The sequence below is a fragment of the Kryptolebias marmoratus genome, linkage group LG10 (assembly GCF_001649575.2).
Source record: "Kryptolebias marmoratus isolate JLee-2015 linkage group LG10, ASM164957v2, whole genome shotgun sequence".
Taxonomy (NCBI): Eukaryota; Metazoa; Chordata; class Actinopteri; order Cyprinodontiformes; family Rivulidae; genus Kryptolebias; species Kryptolebias marmoratus.
The window spans coordinates 12,542,924-12,561,170 of record NC_051439.1 but is presented as its reverse complement, the minus strand read 5'-3'; the positions used below and the strand labels follow the sequence as shown (position 1 = coordinate 12,561,170).

The 18,247-nt window shown below is 46.0% G+C and overlaps 2 protein-coding genes across 6 annotated transcripts; one reads left to right on the top strand and one right to left on the bottom strand.

The window, feature by feature from the left end:
- Nucleotides 1–11: 11 nt before the first annotated feature.
- On the bottom strand, nucleotides 12–2,063 carry iah1 (isoamyl acetate hydrolyzing esterase 1 (putative)). The gene is made up of 6 exons (XM_017418146.3): nucleotides 1,794–2,063; nucleotides 1,639–1,691; nucleotides 970–1,121; nucleotides 567–728; nucleotides 368–489; nucleotides 12–254 (listed from the first exon to the last, which is right to left on the bottom strand). The coding sequence occupies exons 1-6, from the start codon at nucleotides 1,854–1,856 to the stop codon at nucleotides 81–83; spliced, it is 726 nt and encodes a 241-aa protein (XP_017273635.1). The 5' UTR covers nucleotides 1,857–2,063; the 3' UTR covers nucleotides 12–80.
- Nucleotides 2,064–2,111: 48 nt separating this feature from the next.
- rpap1 (RNA polymerase II associated protein 1) lies at nucleotides 2,112–14,323 on the top strand. Of its 5 annotated transcripts, none has more exons than XM_037977792.1 (27): nucleotides 2,112–2,157; nucleotides 2,700–2,875; nucleotides 2,965–3,113; nucleotides 3,284–3,376; nucleotides 3,541–3,709; nucleotides 3,831–3,989; nucleotides 4,069–4,290; nucleotides 4,548–4,663; nucleotides 4,787–4,885; nucleotides 5,089–5,190; nucleotides 5,274–5,441; nucleotides 5,707–5,889; nucleotides 5,973–6,107; nucleotides 6,184–6,354; nucleotides 6,454–6,611; nucleotides 7,044–7,214; nucleotides 7,322–7,517; nucleotides 7,605–7,714; nucleotides 7,801–7,996; nucleotides 8,082–8,261; nucleotides 8,395–8,537; nucleotides 9,228–9,660; nucleotides 10,015–10,133; nucleotides 10,240–10,471; nucleotides 10,550–10,726; nucleotides 10,997–11,053; nucleotides 12,919–14,323. In XM_037977792.1, the coding sequence occupies exons 2-27, from the start codon at nucleotides 2,704–2,706 to the stop codon at nucleotides 13,066–13,068; spliced, it is 4,260 nt and encodes a 1,419-aa protein (XP_037833720.1). In that variant the 5' UTR covers nucleotides 2,112–2,157; nucleotides 2,700–2,703; the 3' UTR covers nucleotides 13,069–14,323. The 5 variants fall into 5 exon arrangements, with proteins under 5 accessions (XP_037833720.1, XP_037833722.1, XP_037833721.1 ...); XM_037977794.1 differs by lacking the exon at nucleotides 2,112–2,157 and adding an exon at nucleotides 2,164–2,409 and having other exon boundaries at nucleotides 3,544–3,709; nucleotides 8,115–8,261; XM_037977793.1 differs by lacking the exon at nucleotides 2,112–2,157 and adding an exon at nucleotides 2,164–2,409 and having other exon boundaries at nucleotides 3,544–3,709.
- Nucleotides 14,324–18,247: the final 3,924 nt, after the last annotated feature.

Genomic DNA, 18,247 nt, shown 5'->3' with positions numbered 1-18,247 from the left:
CACAGACACAGTTTTGTGCTTCATATTGCAGATTGTTCTGACCATCATTTATTGCACTTTAACACCTCTTTTTCCCCCCACTAGCTGCATAGGAGGCTGTTCTCTGGGCTTTTAGCATCCACATCTCCCCAGTAAGGGAGGATGAAGGGCAGGTGAGCCAGACGAGTTTCTAGCAAACCCCACAGGTGCTCGGCCACAAACTGGTTTCCCCTCTCCGAGAGATGCAGCCCATCGGACAGGTAGACGGTGTAATCCTGGAGAACGGAAGGACACAAAACGGGAAGGTTCGTAAAATGCTTTCTGTATTATTGTTTTTTTTTCCCCAGCGGGCGGTTCTTCGACCTCCAAGCGAAGCGCGCGCACTCACTTGTCCGTCTTTCTGCATGAGCGTCCAGAGGTCCAGAGCGTCTGAGCCGCACCGGCCGGCTGCCTGGACGCAGGCCTGCGCGTACTGTCCCGCCGCAGAGTTGTGGCGGTTCAGAGGACACCCTGGAAGAAACGCGAGGAGGCGCTCGGCGTCAAAATCGTTCCAGCGCGGGGACGAAACGGTGGCCCGGCAGGGTTACCTTTGAGAAGACACTCTTTCTCCCAGGCTGGCTCGTGAACAGGAGGAGGAGTGATGAAGATGACTTTGTCTGCGGACACACCAGCCGAGGTCAGAAACCTGCTGATGTCCTTCAGGTTTTCTGAATACTCCTGTAGAGGGACGTGCTGCTGCGGGTTCTTATCTGAATGAGAAAAAGAAGCTTCTTAAACCACATTACAATAAAGATTCATGCACATAACGCTGCTTCTAGGATAACAACACTGCACCACTGTCGTTACAGACAGTGTAGTCCTCCCGTTAACATGGCAGCTACCAACTGTGGCATGCTTTAAAAGAAATGTTTTGACATCAGCGGGCTCTGACTTTACAAGACAATACACAACCCGACTGGGACTGAATCTGCTTTTCCAGGGAGGCCGTACCTTCCAGCGCGCAGTCGTTGGCTCCAAAGAAAACAGTGACGGCAGAGGTGTGTGCGTCTGACGGGTTCTGGCTGCTAATGAGGCGAGGAAGAACAATCTTGGCCCATCTGGTGTTGTAGCCAGACAGCCCTCTGTTTACAACATCACATTTTCTGACAGGGAGGAAAAGCTCACATTCACAGCTCCATCGAACACATATTATGCAGTGTTTTTTTTGTTTTCTGGTTAAACTAATACAGCTTTGAGAGTGTATGTTTTTTTAAATTTATTAATGTAATTGAGCAGGGGTCAGATTTAAAGTTTGTTCTTTTCTTAGGAATTAAATTTCTAAGAATAACAATCTAATAGAGGCTTGACTACACATGAATACACACCAAATCCTTAATATGAGCCATTTAAAATGTTTAATAGATCCTGTATTTAAATATGTAGAGAGCAAAATTATTGTTACATGATAATATTTATTATACAAGTTAAAGTAATGAAGATATTACAAATGATTTGTGTTAAAATTCAACTAATAGATGAAACTTCCTTGATTAATGTGCAAGGCTGGAAACCTATTTTTAAAGCCACCTAATTCACACATAATAGTCCTTGTGATTTGTATTTCTCTGGCGAAACTGAAAGCTCCAGAAAGTTAAGAAAGAATAAGGACCAAATATTCACCTTGCAAGCTTGTTGGCAATCTCTGCTCCCCATCCATTGGGTTGAAATGAAAACTGAAAGGAAGATGGAACATTTTACTGTTCGCATAGCAGATCTGCGGCTGTAGAGGACAGTCTGCTGGGTGAAACTGAACGAGTTTTAATTTAGGAACCAACCTGTGTGATGGAGTCTCCAAATAAAATGACTTTAGGCCAAATTACTGAGTTGAGCTTGGCCATAACGACAAGATCTCTGTTCGGATTCTTGGCGGAAGTAGGTAAAATAACGCGAAAATCCTGTTTGCACGAAGCTTAAATTACCTCGGGTGAATTTCACTTGCGTTTTCTTGGGTGCCAAGCCTCTTAACTGATGAGCAAAAGTCGGAAATTAACGAAATAGCTGCAAAATATCAGCAAACGCCGCTTCCTTTCGGTTTTGCTTTTATTTTGAAGGAAGCGTCTACCGTGCAACACTAAAAATCCTCCGTGTTGAACTGCAGACCCGTGTAGCAGTTCCTGTAGGATTCGGACTCAAAACAAGGTTAGCTAACGCTATCAAAAATCGCCGACGACAACAGATACTTGTACGAGATGCTGTTCGCTGGTGTTTTGAAACATTTTTGCCACAAACTAGATGCGGTTTGGTGTTTTTAGCTAGCCGTCGGCTAACGTTGACCGCGCGTGGCGAAGTAAACTGAACTACACGTGAAAAAGGGAAAAGCATCACTCGGAGTGGATAGTTTGTTATCAGTTTAAATCCGTTGCTTTCTGTCTCACTCCGGGGATAATGTTGGTTAGTATTAGCGTTTACTACTCACACAATGTAAAATCAAAATGTGATCCGAGGTTCTAACTGTTTATTTCAACTAAATCCCGGTTTAAAGAACCAGTTTTCACATGTAAACAGGGGCGAATAGCTCAGTTTCATGGGCATCCTCCAATTTTGCCCCCCTTTGATTAATCAACACCTTTCAATCCATCAACCAGCTTATGGTTTAATGCTCATGATTAGGTGATTGATAAATTATTGAGAATACAAAAGACAGATGCTATTTGTCATTATTTGTGTAATCTTTCTTTTAGAGGGATGTTGCGGCGTCCCAAACCCACAGACTCTGAAGAGGACCTCCTGAAGGAGCAGGAGCGCTTCCTGACCTCTGGCGCTCCAGCTGCTGCTGCTGTGCTCCGCCGCCCTGATAAAAGGAGAGGACAGAATGGGGAGAATGGCGGGAACCGGAAGGATGTGGTCACCATTGAAGGTCTCAAACATTTAAATGGCTGCCTGCGTGCCGTCAGCTGTAAAATCCCAGTCGCGTCACCTGACACCCATCTGTTGTGCTCCATACAGATCTTCCAGACGAACTGCCCTCTCTAACACCGGCCCCTCCTAAGAAGTCGCGCTTTAAAGCCAGCCGTGTCACCTTTGAGGATGAAGACGCCACAGACAGGCTGGACAAACACGACTCTCACATCAGCACCGTCCTCTCAAGGATTGTTGTAGGTATTCTTAGTCAGATCATGTCACTAAATGGTGTGGATAAGTGTCATAAAGATACATAAATATGAATCAGTATCCTTGCATTCTTGTTTTGGCTGATGCACAATTTTATATTTTTATCTCCTTGTTTTCTGTTTGGTGTAGTAACATTATCTTTTTTTGCTTTAAGGAGAGAGATACCAGCTGTGCTCCCATATCCCTGCCTGTGTTTACAGGCCTGGCTTTCCCCAAAGTACTGCGCCGCTCAGAAACCAGCAGTCAGGTAAAAACAAAGCATTAATTATCCAATCCCAGAGCTCCTTACAACTTTACTGAGCTGCGTCAAAAGCCTGTTTTTATTAGACGAGTCGCAGAGGAGGTTGGAGAAGTGCAAAAAGCCTAAAATGAGCCTAAAAGCATTTAAAAGATTGTTTTTGTTCTGACCAGCAGGCGCCTCCGTCGGCGTCGGCTAAAGGAAAGAAAAGCATTTTTGCTTGCCAGATTGCTGCTCAGAGACTAAAGGAGGGGAAGGGCGTTTTACTCTGCTCCTCTGAAGCTCTTCAGAGACCTGAAGCCAAAAAGCAGAGCCTCTCTGCTGACCCTCCCGCCGGTGGTCGTAAGTAACTCTGAGCTTTATGCTTTGGTTTTATAATTCAATGTGTTTTTTGTAAGAAATGGAAGAGAAGAGAGCACTGCAGTTCTCCTCATTCCTCTTGTTTTTTGTTCACCAAAACCAGCGGTAGTGTCAGGTCCCAGCCTGGTTTCAGGTGAGGGGCTTCAGGGTCCGGATAGCTCAGGAGACACCATGAGGATCCACTTGGAGAACCAGGCCAAGCTCCAGGCGATGTCCACGGCTGAGATACAAGAAGAGCAAAGGAAGCTAATGTCTCAACTTGGTAAGCAAATAAAATGCTTTTCACTTTCCGTGTATGTCTTTTCATGACGCTATTTTAATTTTTTTTGCCTGCTTTCCAGATCCCAGTCTGGTGGAGTTTATTCGATCTCGCAAAGCTCGGAGCGCTGTGTCCTCTGGATCCTCTTCCGCACAAGCCACAGAGGGAAGCAGTGAGGAAGATCCTCAGCGTGAAGCTGAAGACGGCAGAGATTCCTCCGATGCTGCCGTTTGTTTTCTGACACCGCAAGAGGTGGAGATGGAGCAAGAAGTGGGACCTCCAACGCCACCACCAGTAACGAGTGGTATGATTTAGTCAAATTAAATCCTTTTATCCCAGTTTCTGCTTCCCTTTCAACCCTCTTTTTATCCGATGTAACGTAACATGATGTTCTTTGACCGCATGGCTGAAACCTAGAGAGAGGTCTTGCACATATCGCCTCTTTAGTCTTCCTTTTTCTGCACGACAGCCTGTCTGTTCTCTGTCTGATGATCGAATCTAATTAGCCGAGAAGCTGTGTTTGTGCCTTGGCTCACTGTGCGCACGTCTGTATGAGTTCAGCGGAGGACCTGCCGGTGAAGCCCCAGAAGGAATGGGTCCACATGGATAAGCTGGAGCACGAGAAGCTGGAGTGGATGAGAGACTTGCCTTCTCCCCGAAAGAAAGGAACCAAGAAGGTGGGAGTCAGCTGAGATCTGCAGCTGTAGTCATTGGTTTCTAAATTCCAGCCTTTTTGGCAGCTGACTCGAATTCAGAATGTTGATTTATTGATCGACGCATTGTTTGGTTTTTCCTGAAAGGCCATGCAGGCTCGATTTGACTTTGCAGGGAGCCTTATCCCGCCAACCGAGAACCTGCCAACCCATTTAGGGCTTCACCACCACGGAGAGGAGCCCGAGGTCCGTCTGTAGCTCTACAACCTCTTATACTATCTGTTTATCTTTGTGTCGTTTGATATAAAAAGACTTCACCAAAATTGCCAACATCTCAGATTTAAGTTTCCTTAAGAGAAAGCCTTTTTAGATGATTCTTTTTTATTGCTTATTAGACTTTAACCCAAAAGTTAAAGTGTTTGTTAAAGGTTTGTTAAATGTTTCTGCAGAGAGCAGGTTACTCCCTGCAGGAGCTCTTCCTGCTGTCTCGGAGTCAGCTTATCCAGCAGAGAAGTCTGGCTCTCGGCACGCTGGCCAACATCCTCTCCAAGGTACGCCAGCTCACACACACACACACGCACGCAGAGATGTGTGCAGACAGTCAGCTGCGTGGCTGCGTTCGGTCCCCCTGCAGGCACGGGCGGGAGACTACGGCTCGGTCCTGAGGGGCAGCGTGTCGTCCACCCTGCTCGACGCCGGCCTCCTCTTCCTGCTCCGCTTCGCTCTGGATGACGGTGTGGAGGGAGTGATGTCTGCAGCCGTGCATGCGCTTAAAGCGCTCCTTGTGTGCACAGAGGATGAAGTAAGATCACTCTAAATGTTACATTTATGTCTAAAAACATTCAAATTAACAGAACAAAGCAGATTTTATGCATTTAGTTTATTCTCTTATTAGCAAACAAAAATGAGTATTATTACAGAAACTATATAAAACTTAGAAGTTTAATTATAAAGTGTCTGTAAAAAGTGCAGCAATAACCAGTTAAAGGACCCACAAAGCTCAGTTGATATAAATGTTAGTCACATGTGACAGCAGAGCTCTGCTCCCTGCCCTGGATTTGTTTCAGGAGTGTCTCGACTGCACGTTCTCCTGGTTTCTTGGGATGGGGTCCTTCCCTATGCTGCCATCCTCTCAAGAGGAGGAGGAGGACGACGAGGATGAAGGGCTGGATGAAATCATGAAGGAGACTCCCAAGGAAAAGGAAGAGAAGAAGAGTGATTATGAAGTTACCAGGCAGGATGTCGTTAAGGTGGTGTTTACTGTTGTTGTTTTTTTAATTGGAGTCATATTTAGGTTCTGTAGCTGAAGGCTGACCCGAAGTCTGTGTTCCAGGGCCTTTTAAAGATGAAGCTTCTCCCCAGGCTGCGTTACGTCCTCGAGGTGGTGCGCCCGTCACCCCGCGTGGTTCAGGACGTCCTGCAGATCCTGACGCGCATCGCCCGACACTCCTCGTCGTCTGCCACGCAGGTCGAGCCCATGCTGATACATTTGCCATTTCTTTCGCTGGATTTCTGCTTTACCGTGTGCTGCGCGCTGCTTCCAGGTGTTGGAGTGCCCTCGACTGATGGAGACGGTGATGTCAGAGTTCCTTCCCACCTCCTGGTCGTCGTCGCCATCGCTCAGTCCTCAGTCTGTTTATGGACACCCACTACCCAGCGCCATGAAGCTCCTACGGGTCATAGCTACCTCTGGCAGACATGCCTGTGCCAGACTGGTAATTGTTATTAATAAGCTCCGGTTAATGTTGCAGCTGGATACGTTTCAGCGTCCTGCAGGGTGTTTTAGCCTTTTATCTGCCGGTGTTTATTCGCAGTTAAACTCTCTGGGAGCGAGGGAGCGTTTGTCGTGCCTCCTGAGCGCCGAGCCCAGCGAGCTGCTGCTGGAGCAGAGCGAGGCCCTCGGGATCACCGCCGAGGCCTACAGGCTGTGGGCTGTAGCGGCCGCCTACGGACAGGCCTGCAGCTTGTACACGTAGGTCGCCACGCGGACACTGAGCTCAGGATCCACACTTGGAGTAATCGAAATAAAAAAAGAAAAGTGTGATTAAAGTTTTGGTTTTTCCCCGCTTGTTTATCCCCTCAAAGCCTTACGCTTCAACCACAGACCTCAAACATCCAGTTTAGCATCAAACTGATTGATTAGTGGCTCTTTGGTTTGCGATTTAAGAGGAAAAATGTGCTGCATACAGTTATATTTCATAAAACAGTGCTGCTTCAGTGCTTTTAGTAAAAGGTTGAAATAGAAACATGTTGTGCAGTCCAGATAAGGTTAAAAGAAATGTAAATGTTTCTTTTTAAAGGAGCATTTTCTGCACGTTTTAGTTGCATCAGTCATGTTTATAAGGCCTTTTTTATGTGTAGGAGACATTAATTTGTCAAACTGTCGCTGCTTTTCCCCCCACAGAGACCTGTATCCAGCCTTAGTGAGGACGCTCCAGTCCGTCCACCGCCTCCTGCCGTCCTCAGACCCTCTGGCGTCTCTGCAGATCCAGCGTCTGTCGGCTCTGGTTTCTCTGCTCACGCAGGTCACGCACACCGCCGGCTGCCACCAGGAGCTCCAGGCTGGAGTGGTCAGGTACCGAGGAGAGACGGGTCGGCGACGCCAAAAGCTCCTCGGTTCGATTTTTGTTGTTTTTTTACATGTTTGCTGTTTTTTTTTTTTTTTTTTTTTTTTCACCACAGTGCTCAGGGAGGAGAAAGCCCCCCTCCGCCGCCCGTGTCCTGGAGCCAGGTCGCTGGTTTGCAGGCGTCCCTGTTGGGACACGTGAAGGGTTTTATTAAGAACCTCAATAGTCTGGTTCAGAAGGACAACAGCCTGGCTCTGATACCCGTTTACCTGGTTTACTTACAAACCTTCTACCATCACCTCTCCAGACAGGTACTCTTTCCTACCTCATTTTGTTCATGTGTGCAGTTTCCAATATCTCAGAAAGTCTACAAATATAAACAAAACAATCCCCCCCAGAACTCCTTCAAGCCAGTGGAGACTTTACACGAACTGGAGCTTCTCACATCCGAGGTTCTTCTTCCCCTCATGCGTCACAGTGTTGTTCAAGGCCTGATGAAGAACCTCAGGTACGCTCGATTTACCCGTGATTTAACCCTAACCCTTTATTTTTCCTCTGTGTGCTTTCAATAACACTTGTTTTCTTTGACACCAGGTCTTCCTCAGTGGTGTGTAATGCTCAGTTCAGTCCTCTGGGCCCGGAGACGACTCCCAACCTTCCTGGTTTAGCCTGTCCAGGATGGAGGAATCGTCCTGGGCTCGTCGCTTCCAGCTCCCCCTTCCCTCTTTTAACGGGGCTGGGGCTCCTCTTGAAAACGATCACAGGAATCCATAAAGGCCTCAGCAGTCAGGTGGGTCATCCCGACAGAGTGAAAAGTAGCCGAGGGAAGGTAAATTTCAACTTGCAGCAACGGAGAATAACCTTCGGCGTTTCAGCGTTTCTATCCGGTCCTCTCTCCCGCTCGGCAGTTCGCTGACCTCCTGCTGTCAGATCCCGTGATCGGTTACCTGCGAAGCTGCAGTCAGGCCACACCCGCTCTGTCTCACGCCCGGGCTTGGCTCCTTCGCCACGAACACCTCCTCCTGTTCCTGCTGCTCCGGCTCGCGCAAAGACTGGTGCGTCTGATTTAAACAAAAAAAAAACGTTAAATCTTTAAATAGTTTTCTCGTTTTTGAAACTGCTGCTGGTTCACGTACACCGGCAGCTATTGTCAAACTTATATTTTGCTTTCTGTTTCCTGTTTCTCAGATTCCTATTGAGCCAGAAGTAGCGAAACATTCGTCTCTTTACCACCAGGTGGCGCTGGTGCTTCTTCCCTGGTTGCTGCCCGGCAACGAATACCTGGCACATGAACTGCTCTCCACTATTATCTTTAACAAGGACTTTATATCGTAAGCAAACCATTTTATTGACTCTGTTTAATCCGGTGTAAAGTTTTCGAGAGGCCAAACTGTTAAATGAGCGCTAAGAGTTTCACGACCTTTACAATTAATAACCTTTTTTCCCTATGAGATTCAAAACGATGATTGGTTTTTTACCATTTTTTTTTAATGTTCATGTTCCCCACTCTACATCCAGAAAAAGACAAACAGAGTCAGGCGTTGTGGGTATGGGTTATTTGTTATTTGCTTGTTCAGATCGGTTACGAATCTGTTTTGGGTGATTTTACTTGCGATCAGATGTCAACAGCCCTTAAGAAATGTAGCCCATAATATAGGAGGCATTGTTTAGTCACAGTTTTCTTACTTTATGTGGCATCATGCAGTGAGAACTTGTAAAATGATGGATGATTGCAGCTGAAAGCATCAATTTTTCAACTATTTTAAGCTTATTTAACAAGCAGTTGTCCTCCTGCACCACCATGTTTTCAGGGTTTCTGTTTTCACTTTTTTCCTTTGCCATAAAGTTGGTTTTATGTTATCAAACATGCTGTGTTGTGTTTAACGAGATGTGGGAAATACAGACGTGCGTTTCGACACAGGGCAAAGTCTCCAGCTGCAGCTCAGATGCAAGTTTTCCCCTGTTAGTTTAGCGCCGACGTCGTGAAAAGTCTGAACTACCCGTCGCTATTCGGTTTGCAGGGAGGGCCACAGCGGAGGACCCGAGGCCGTGGAGCTGGAGGAGCTGAAGCTGCAAGAGAGTCCACACCTCCACCCGTCTCCCTCCCTCCAGACTGTGGGCGCTCTCCTGAGAGACGCCTGCGCCCAGCTGCCCTCCATACGGGGCTGCTTCCTCACGAACCTCGCCCACCTGGAGCAGTCCGTGAGCACGTCCCGAGACGCTTTCCAGGGCCGCAACCCGTGGGTCGGCTCCCTTCTCCTGCCGGAGCTCAGCGGGCCCGCCGTGCCCTCCGACTGGCCTTTCCTGCCGCTTGTCAGCCTGTACGAGCGGACGGGGGTGTCCGCCGGTGGAGGCCTGGCTGTGGAGGAGCTTCCTCACGGAGCTCTGCAGGCGGTGACGCACTGTCTGCAGTGGCTGCTGATGCTGGAGGTCTGGAGGGAGGAAGCTCTGACGGTACACAAGTCATTTTTACATCATTCGCTGCAGCTGAGATCCGTAAAACTTTTATATTCTTCCCACCTGCAAGGTGTTACTGACTGACGTCTGCACACGCCAAGTTCAGAAATGTTGCAAACAAACAAGGACAGCAGGAAAAGATTGCTCCAAAACAATTAAACTGAGTCACAAGAGATGATTGAAGGAGATTAGAGCTTTTAGTTTTGTATCTATTTCTATTCATATCTTGCTTAGTGCCTTTTAGCTAAATGCTCAACAGATTAATCCTCAGTAAATATATAATTTAAATGTGATTCTGATAAATACTGATCACCAGAATGTGTTCTGAGAATCTTTACGTTCGGTTTTTAGGTGATCCCGCCGGTGGCGAAGCTCGCCCGCCTCTCCTGCGTGTTCCTGTGTTCAAGCGACCTGTTCCTGGAGAGACCAGTTCAGAAACTGACCTGGGGACTGTTCAGACTCCTGACCAGGTCTGGTTACAAAAAAAAAATATCCTTCATGGGGGGGAAACAATCTAAACTTAGTCTCAAAAAGGTCCAGATGCTCCCGATAAACCTTTTTTTTTTAAAACTCCAGGGGTTCCAAGCTGGACTCGTTAGACCTGGATGTGCCCCCTCCAGGTCTCGCCTCCTTCCAGGATTTGTACACAGCCCTTCTGACCCAGTACGAGGCCGTGTCTTTCGGGGACCCGCTGTTCGGCTGTTGGGTGCTCTTGCCCTTGCAGAGGAGGTACAGCACCGCCATGAGGCTGGCAGTGTTTGGAGAACACGTCGGGATGCTGAGATCCCTGGGCGTCACTCTGGAACAGGTAATTGTATAAATCCGAAGTCATTTTAAGGCGACCCTTGTCTTCTTTCTAACCTGCCGCGTGGCTCTTCGTCCGAAGCTGTCCATCCCCGTGGAGCAGTTCACCTTGCCGCCCGAAGACTCCCTCCCTCTCCTTCGCCTTTACTTTCGCTCCTTGGTGACGGGGACCCTGAAGGCATCCTGGTGTCCCATCTTGTACACGGCGGCTCTGTCTCACGTCAACTCCTTCGTCTTCTCTCAGGACGCTGCAGCACAGGTGCACACATTTCGGCTCTGCACGAACAAACGCTTTCTGTATCGTCCTCGCAGAAGAAAGGATTTTAAGACTTTAAACAGCAATTTTTATGTCGTTAGCTAAAAAAGCCACAAGGCGTTCCTGCTCCTCTTCTGTTATTCTAGCAGAAAGTCACTGGATGCACATGTGAATGACTTAATCAGAGCAGTGCAGCCGATGTAACGAACACAGGTGAGAAGTTGTAGGAACTATGGGCAGAGAAGATGACTTTCTCCTCTTGTTCTTTTCCAGGAGGTTGAAGCAGCTCGACAGAGTATGCTGAGAAAAATCTACTACCTGACTGATGAGGTACTGGGCTGCTTTCTGCACACGCCGCTTGTTTTTTTCCTTCGCTCTTCCCACCTCCGTTCATTGATTACTCACTCCCGCTCGCTCCTCATTTCGGATCAAAGGGTCTGTTTTCTTTTTTGCTGTTCAGCGACTCGTTGACCTTCCCCCCTTGAGCCCGTCGAACATTTTATCCGGAAAAGCTGGAGCTTAGCTTTAAACCGTTTCTTTTCTCGTCTGCGTCCCGTAATGGTCTTCGTTTCGTAATAAAACGTGCAACGCAGCTTTATGCGGTTTGGAGGATTTAAACGCGATATAAATTCTTGCTTTGGAGCAACAGTTTTTCACCGCCTCAGCTCTAATGAGGTGTCATTAAAACGGCCCGACTCGTCCACCAGTTCAGCTCCAACATCATAAAATTTAGAACCCAACTGTATTTCTTCACCTGAAAGAGGGTTTTTTTTTTATGCTTGACTGTTCCCGAGGCCCCCGGGTGGATCTTAGCTTTGCTGGATCTGCCAATCGACGTGCAATTTCTGCTAATCGGATCCAAACCCACGAGCAGCTGGTCCAATCAGACGTCTTCAAACGGGACCCAGCCGAGTCGACCGTTAGCGTCAAATCCAGACCAAGTGGTTTTAGCTAAATACATCCGGGGGGGAAAGATCGCCGGTTTGATTCCAGGCTGCACGAGTCTGAGTGGACGAAACGCGGAGCGCCACTTCCCTCTGATGGGTTTGTCAGCGTGACAAACATGAGAAGAATGAGTGCTGCGCGTGAGTGAAGAGGCGGCCAGGCTCCAGGTATAAAAAGTGCTTTCACTGGAAACAAAACCAGAGCTCCACAACAAAAGAGCAGCCCCTTTTTACCATTTATATAAAGAGAAGAAAATGGTAGAAGCTATGTAGCCTGGCGCCGTGTGGACAGATTTAAAAAAAAAACTGAGCTATCGCTTTTTTACTGGTAGGTGAAAAGGAAAAAACAACCCCCTAAACTCAAGTGTTGAGCTGCAGACTCGCAGGTGATCCAATCCTCTTTCAAGCAAACATTGGAGACATTTTACTTTAAGGTTTAAGATAAAGCCGGAGCTGGAGCGAGCGCTGGTGTTTGGCTCAGCCCGAATAAATCTGTAATTCAGAGAGGTTTTCTCTCAGCACCGCCCCGGCCAACCTCTCGGTTTAATATTCTAAATTGGTTCTGTTGCATCCAGCAGCATTCAGGTCCGCGCTCATTAATTACTCCCTCTGAGAGTCCTGTTTGTTTGAGTCGAGTGGTTCTTTACTAATTGTCATTTTGCATTAATGGCAAATAAAGGAGTGCTTCGCTGGTGTGTCGTTTGTCTGAACTCGTGCGTTTCAGTGCGATGTAAAGTAGATGTTAGGTAATGCAATTACTCGTTTATTTATGTGTTTCCTAACAGCTGCCAGCACATCAATCAATTTGGTCATGTTTGCATACATGATGTTAGGGTTTTTTAAAATTTAATTTGAATCTTTCAGAGGATTATTTGCGAAGTTTGTTATTTTAATGCATTTTTTTTTTTTTTCCAATTAATTAAAAGTACGTTAGAGCGCCGGTGTTCAAACCTTTCTGGTCCCAACCCAGAAAACAGCAGCAGAAACCTGTGACCCTTATTATCCTCGCTTAAAGTCTGCAAACATCCCAATTAGGCCAATTAAAACGGGTGATAATGGCAAACAATACTATGTATTTTAAATTGATTTATAACAACAGATTTTATCTTGTATAAAAAGTAAGGGCACAACATTTTAAATTATTTTCAAATGAATGAATCGTCCTTCTGGGGCACAGATACCCCTCTCGGAGAATAGCTTTTGAACACTGTTGCTCTCACATCCTTCTCACTCTTCACGTCTCATTTCCAGGTGTTGAGGAAGCGCTTGCTTTTTTTCCGTCTGCCCCAGCGGCACCTCCAGCTTGGCTTCGACACGTACGAACAGCTGCCTCCCGTCAGGGCAAAGCGTCTGGAGAGAGTCCTAGGTCTGCAGGACTGCGGCGACGACAAGGGAGACTGAAAAGGAGCGAAAAGTGGTGGTGGGGGGGAGCGGCGAGGAGGGTGTAGAGAAGATGGCAGAGCGAGGCAGGAAAAAGGGAGGACAGCAGAGGACGGTTCACTTAAAGTTGCGTCTGGAAACGACCCGATCGCCTTTTTTCTAAATGTTAAAATACAAACGCAGAGAAACGAAGTCCGGATGAGACGTGCAGCACTTGTCTTCTGTCTCGTTTCTCTGATATTTCTATCATATCTTGTTCTCGACAAGCAGGACAGGACAGATTTTTGGCACCTGAGCTGAAAGGCGAGTGCCTTAAAGGTCGTTTTATTTGTGAACGAGATCAAACTCCCACGTGACCTCTTATGTTCCTCACATTAATTTTAATGGAGTTTGACCGAACGGCCACGTTCACAAACTGGAGCGTAAAACCTCCTCGTCTGCTGGAACGGTGTCAAACACGTGGTTCCATCTGGTTACTGAGTCACTCACCACAGCCAATAAATGCTACGTTACTTTCCCACTAAAACCATCGGAACAAGTGTGGAAAATGCCCACGAGGCACCAGTTTGTTTTCTATGAGACTTTGTCCACTCTATTTCCACAACATTAGGGTTTCATCATGCGTTAATTCAACTTTAAAGCTCTTTAATAGTCAGTTTAAGCACTTATACGGGCCACAAAACAACAAATTTATCTAAATAAGCGCAATAACCTTGTGGTGTTTTAGGTTAGTAAAATACTGTCAGCATGTCAGCAATCAAGATTTTCCCTGTTGAAGATTAATAGCTTGGTAGAAAAGCTGATATTACACCAATAATAAAAAAAAATACACTTACCAAAAGAGGAAATTCTGTTTCTCATTAGACCTTTTTACTTTGCTGTGCAGTTTTATCTACACCTTGACAACTTAATTTATGTAAAAGCTGGGGTGTGTGTTCATTTTATCCACCAGTATTTCATTCACAGTGGAACATAGGAAACGTATCAGATGTTGAAACTTACAAAACTGGACTGATTGTTTTTTTTTTAAATTTAAAGATGAGGTGATTTTGAATTTTATGGCAACACATTTTAAAAAAAATGGGGACAGGGACGAAAAGGAAAGGCTGTAAAAGTAAGAGGTGTGAATAAGAAACGGCTAGAAGAACATTGAAGTATAGACGGACCCGCTGCCAAAAAAATGTCTACAAATATTGGAACGGTTTCACAAAAAAAATGTCCCTCGACGGAAATTTGTAAAGACTTGGAATATCCCGTCATCTGAAGTTCATAACAGCATCAAAAGGTTTCAAGTGTCTGGGAAAAGTCTCTGTGCCTTCCACAAATCCTGCTTAAAGCGCTATCAGGCAAAGCAGAAGCCAGATGGGAACACCACCCAGAAACGCTGCCATCTTCTCTGGGTCAAAGGTCATCTGAAATGGCCTGAGGCAGATCAAAACGTGAAATTCTTTTTGGAAACCACGACTTCTTTGTCCTTCGTAGTAAAGAGGAGAGGGACCATCCTGCCTGTTATCACAGTTTAGACACCTGCCTCTCTGATGGTATGGGGGTGCATTAGCATCATCAACAACGACAACCCAGGACTGTTGAGCGGCTAGAACCCTCCATCAGACCATGGGTCAACATTCACCTCCAAAACCTCCAGCAGCCGCTCTCCTCGGTTTGCAGACGTTTACAGACTTTTCTTAAAAGAAGAGAAGACGCCTCGCAGCGGCAAACATTCCCCTGTGCAAATGTTTTTACGTTTTTAAGATGTAGGCGACTCATTGTTTCCTGAAATGGTGCAGTCACGTTGAAACGTTTGAAAATAAAACTTGGGTTCGGGAGATTTGCAAACCATGGCATTCTGTTCTTACTTACATTTTTACACAGCGTCCCGATGCATTTGGAGTTGGGGTTGCGTAAACGTTTGTTTATTCCTTTGGCCTTCTCTGGTAAACTGCATTTCTGCTGGACTGTAACCTTGTGTAGTTTCGTGGTACGTCACAAACTGGGCTGAAGACAAAAGCTCCTCCTGTAGCTCCTAATGTGGGTCACAAGCTTCGCTCCACATGTGGTCTGAATTTTGGGCCCATAAATATGATTGTGGGGGGGGACATGGAGCGCTGGTCCACACTCTTACACACGTATCAGCGTACATCCTATACTCCCTTTAACGAATAAAAAGTTTAAACTTTAGTTTTTTGGGGGGTCTAGAGTAGCTGTTATGACAGTCTGTGTTGGATGATGTATGAATGTCTTACGATTGATCCTGTTGTAAAACAGTTTGCCACCTTTAGCTCCTAAATATGAAAAGAACGGTTTGGCAAATGCTTATTTATGATGAACTGTAAACGTTCACGTTAGTTTTCACCCGAAACAAAGAGACAGTGAACGTAATAAACAGAAATCTCCGACCGTCCCTGATGATAACTCATTAGTCGATTTGTGTCTCTCGTTGTTTGGCAGCTTTACCAACACAGGAAATACACCGCTCCCTGCCAAAAAATAGTCTGACACGTTGTTCTGTTTGTGCTCATTAGCAAATACGTGTTTCACAGAGTCTCACAAAGTAATGATGTGATCTTGACTAACTGTCAATAAAACATCTTTTACACTTTAGCTTCTTCTTTTTCTTTCAGCTCTTCCCCTCCATGTCCTCTCTAACTGCATCCATATATCTCCTCGTTGTCTTTTCCCTGCGTCTCTAACATCCTTCTACCAATGTACCCACTGTCCCTCCTCTGCACATGTCCAAACCATCTCAGTCTCTAACTTTATCTCCAAGTCATTCAACCTGTGCCGTACCTCTGATGACCTCATTCCTAATCCTGTCCGTCCTCGTCCCTCCCAAGGAGAACCTCAACATCTTCAGCTCTGCCTCTTCCAGCTCTGTCTCCTGTCTTTTTGTCAGTCCCACTGTCTCCAAACCATACAGGCCATCCCTGGTCCACAGTTTCTATACCATCTACTCTTCTTTCCCTTTCATTCTCTTCATTCATCAGCTCCTCAAAGTTCTCCTTCCATCTTCCCATCACACTCTCCTCTCTTGTTAGAACATTACTGTTTCTATCTTTAACAAGCCTAACCTTTCCAGTCTGATCCCTCTGTCTTGCCAGTCGATACAAGCGTCCAGCCTCTTGTACAACTCAAACACTTTTTGTTTTGCCTTTGCTACCTCCCTCTTTGCCCTATGTTTCATCTCCCTACATTCCTGTCTACTCTCTTCAGTCCTCTCGCTGTCCCATTTCTTCCTGGCCAACCTCTTCCTCTGGATGACTTCCTGCACTTCCCTATTCCACCACCAGGTTTCCTTATCTTTTCTCTGTCCAGATGACACCCCTTCCTACCTGTCTCTCTAATCACTGTGGCTGTGAAAGCCCAGTCACCTGGAAGCTCCTTCTTATCAACCAGAGCTCCTCTCTGAACTCCTCACACTGTTCTTCCTTCCTCAACTTCATCCATTTGGTCCTTTTCTCTTCCTCTTTTCCTCTTCTTCATCACAACAGTCATCCTACACACCACCATCCAATGCTGTCTCCCCTGCCACAACCTTACAGTCCACAATCTCCCTCAGGTTACCTCTTCTACACAGAATGTGGTCTACCTTCGTCCTCCTGCCTCCACTCTTATAGGTCACCCTGTCTTCCTCCCTCTTTTGGAAATAGATGTTGAAAAACAAAATCCACCACCATCTGTCCTTCCTGGTTCCTTTCCTTGACCTCAAACCTGCCCATCCTTTCCTCATCTCCCCTGTTTCCTTCACCAACTTGTCCATTCAGATCTGCTCCGATCACCACTCTCTCCTCCCTGGGAATACTCTTCATCACTTCATCCAGATCCTTCCAGAATTCCTCTTTCTCTTCTGCATCACATCCAACCTGTGGAGCAGAACCACTGACAACATTCAGCATCAGACCTTCTACTTCTACCTTCAGACACATCATCCTATCTGACGCTCCTTTCACCTCGATTACATTCCCTGCTAACTCCTCTTTCAGGACCACCCCTACTATCCACACCATGATAAAACAGCTTAAACCCTGCCCCAATGCCTTGCTGCCCTTCCACTTGGTCTCTTGCACACAAAACACATCTGCCTTCCTCCTCTGCATCATGTCAGCCAGCTCTCTGCCTTTGCCTGTCCTTGTCCCTACATTTAGACCTGCTACCCTCAGTCCTACACTCCTGACTTTCCTCTTCTCCCTCCGTCTCCTGGCACGTTTCCCTCCTCGTGGTCTTCGACTAACCACAGCACAATTTTCTGGTTTGGCTTAAAATATCTTAACTATTGTGTTCATAGACTAATTCTTTTATGAACGGTTTTCAGTTTATCTACTAACCTGCAGCTGCAGTCAGCTGTAGATTAATACAAACCATATTTATGTTATTTTTACCCACTAAATAAATGAGTATTATGTGAACTGAAAGGAAGCAGCGGTTCACTTTATTTCTCTTTTGATCTTTAGCGTCCTTAAAGAATTTTCAGAATTACATATTAGGCTTTCGTGGTATTGCCCCACTCCAGCATAAAGATTTATTATGTTTTTTCCTCTTTATTACACAATTAAAGTAAATGGAATCAAAAACCTATTAAATAGGCACCTCTGAGATTACACCTTCAATTAAAGAGGTTGAATAATTGTCAAATAACTGGCTGCGTGCCTTTTTTTTTTTTTGCTCTTTAAGTAAAGCACAAATGCTTACAGCGGGTGACAGAATTTCAATATATTCACTAATTATTTCTTTTATTAAAGATTAGCCTCAAGCCATAGGGCTGAAATCTCAAACGGCGAACCAACGTTTTCCACTAAACATGGATTTATACCTTCAGATTGGAGCAGAGGAAACCAAATCAGCAAGAGTGTTTAGAGAAATAACTACTCTCCTATAAAAAAAGACTACTCTCTGCACAGGGTCTGGAGTTAAATTATTTAAGGCCAGAACCGTTTGTGTGGAAGATTAAGAGCGTTTCGTGGTGGTTTTTGGTTTTTGTGGATTTGCTCTTTAAAGTACAGCCAAGAGAGTGAAGTCAGCCAAGGATTTTTATCTAACAGGGTTTTGCCTGCTGAGCTCTCACAGCTAATGAATCAACTCTGCAAATGTTGCACTGTAGCCGACAAGAGCCGTGGAGTTTGAGAGCGTGTCCCGATTCTCATCTGAGGCAAAATGATGTCACGGAAAACAAAGCATCACTGCAATTATCGACTGGGAACCCAGA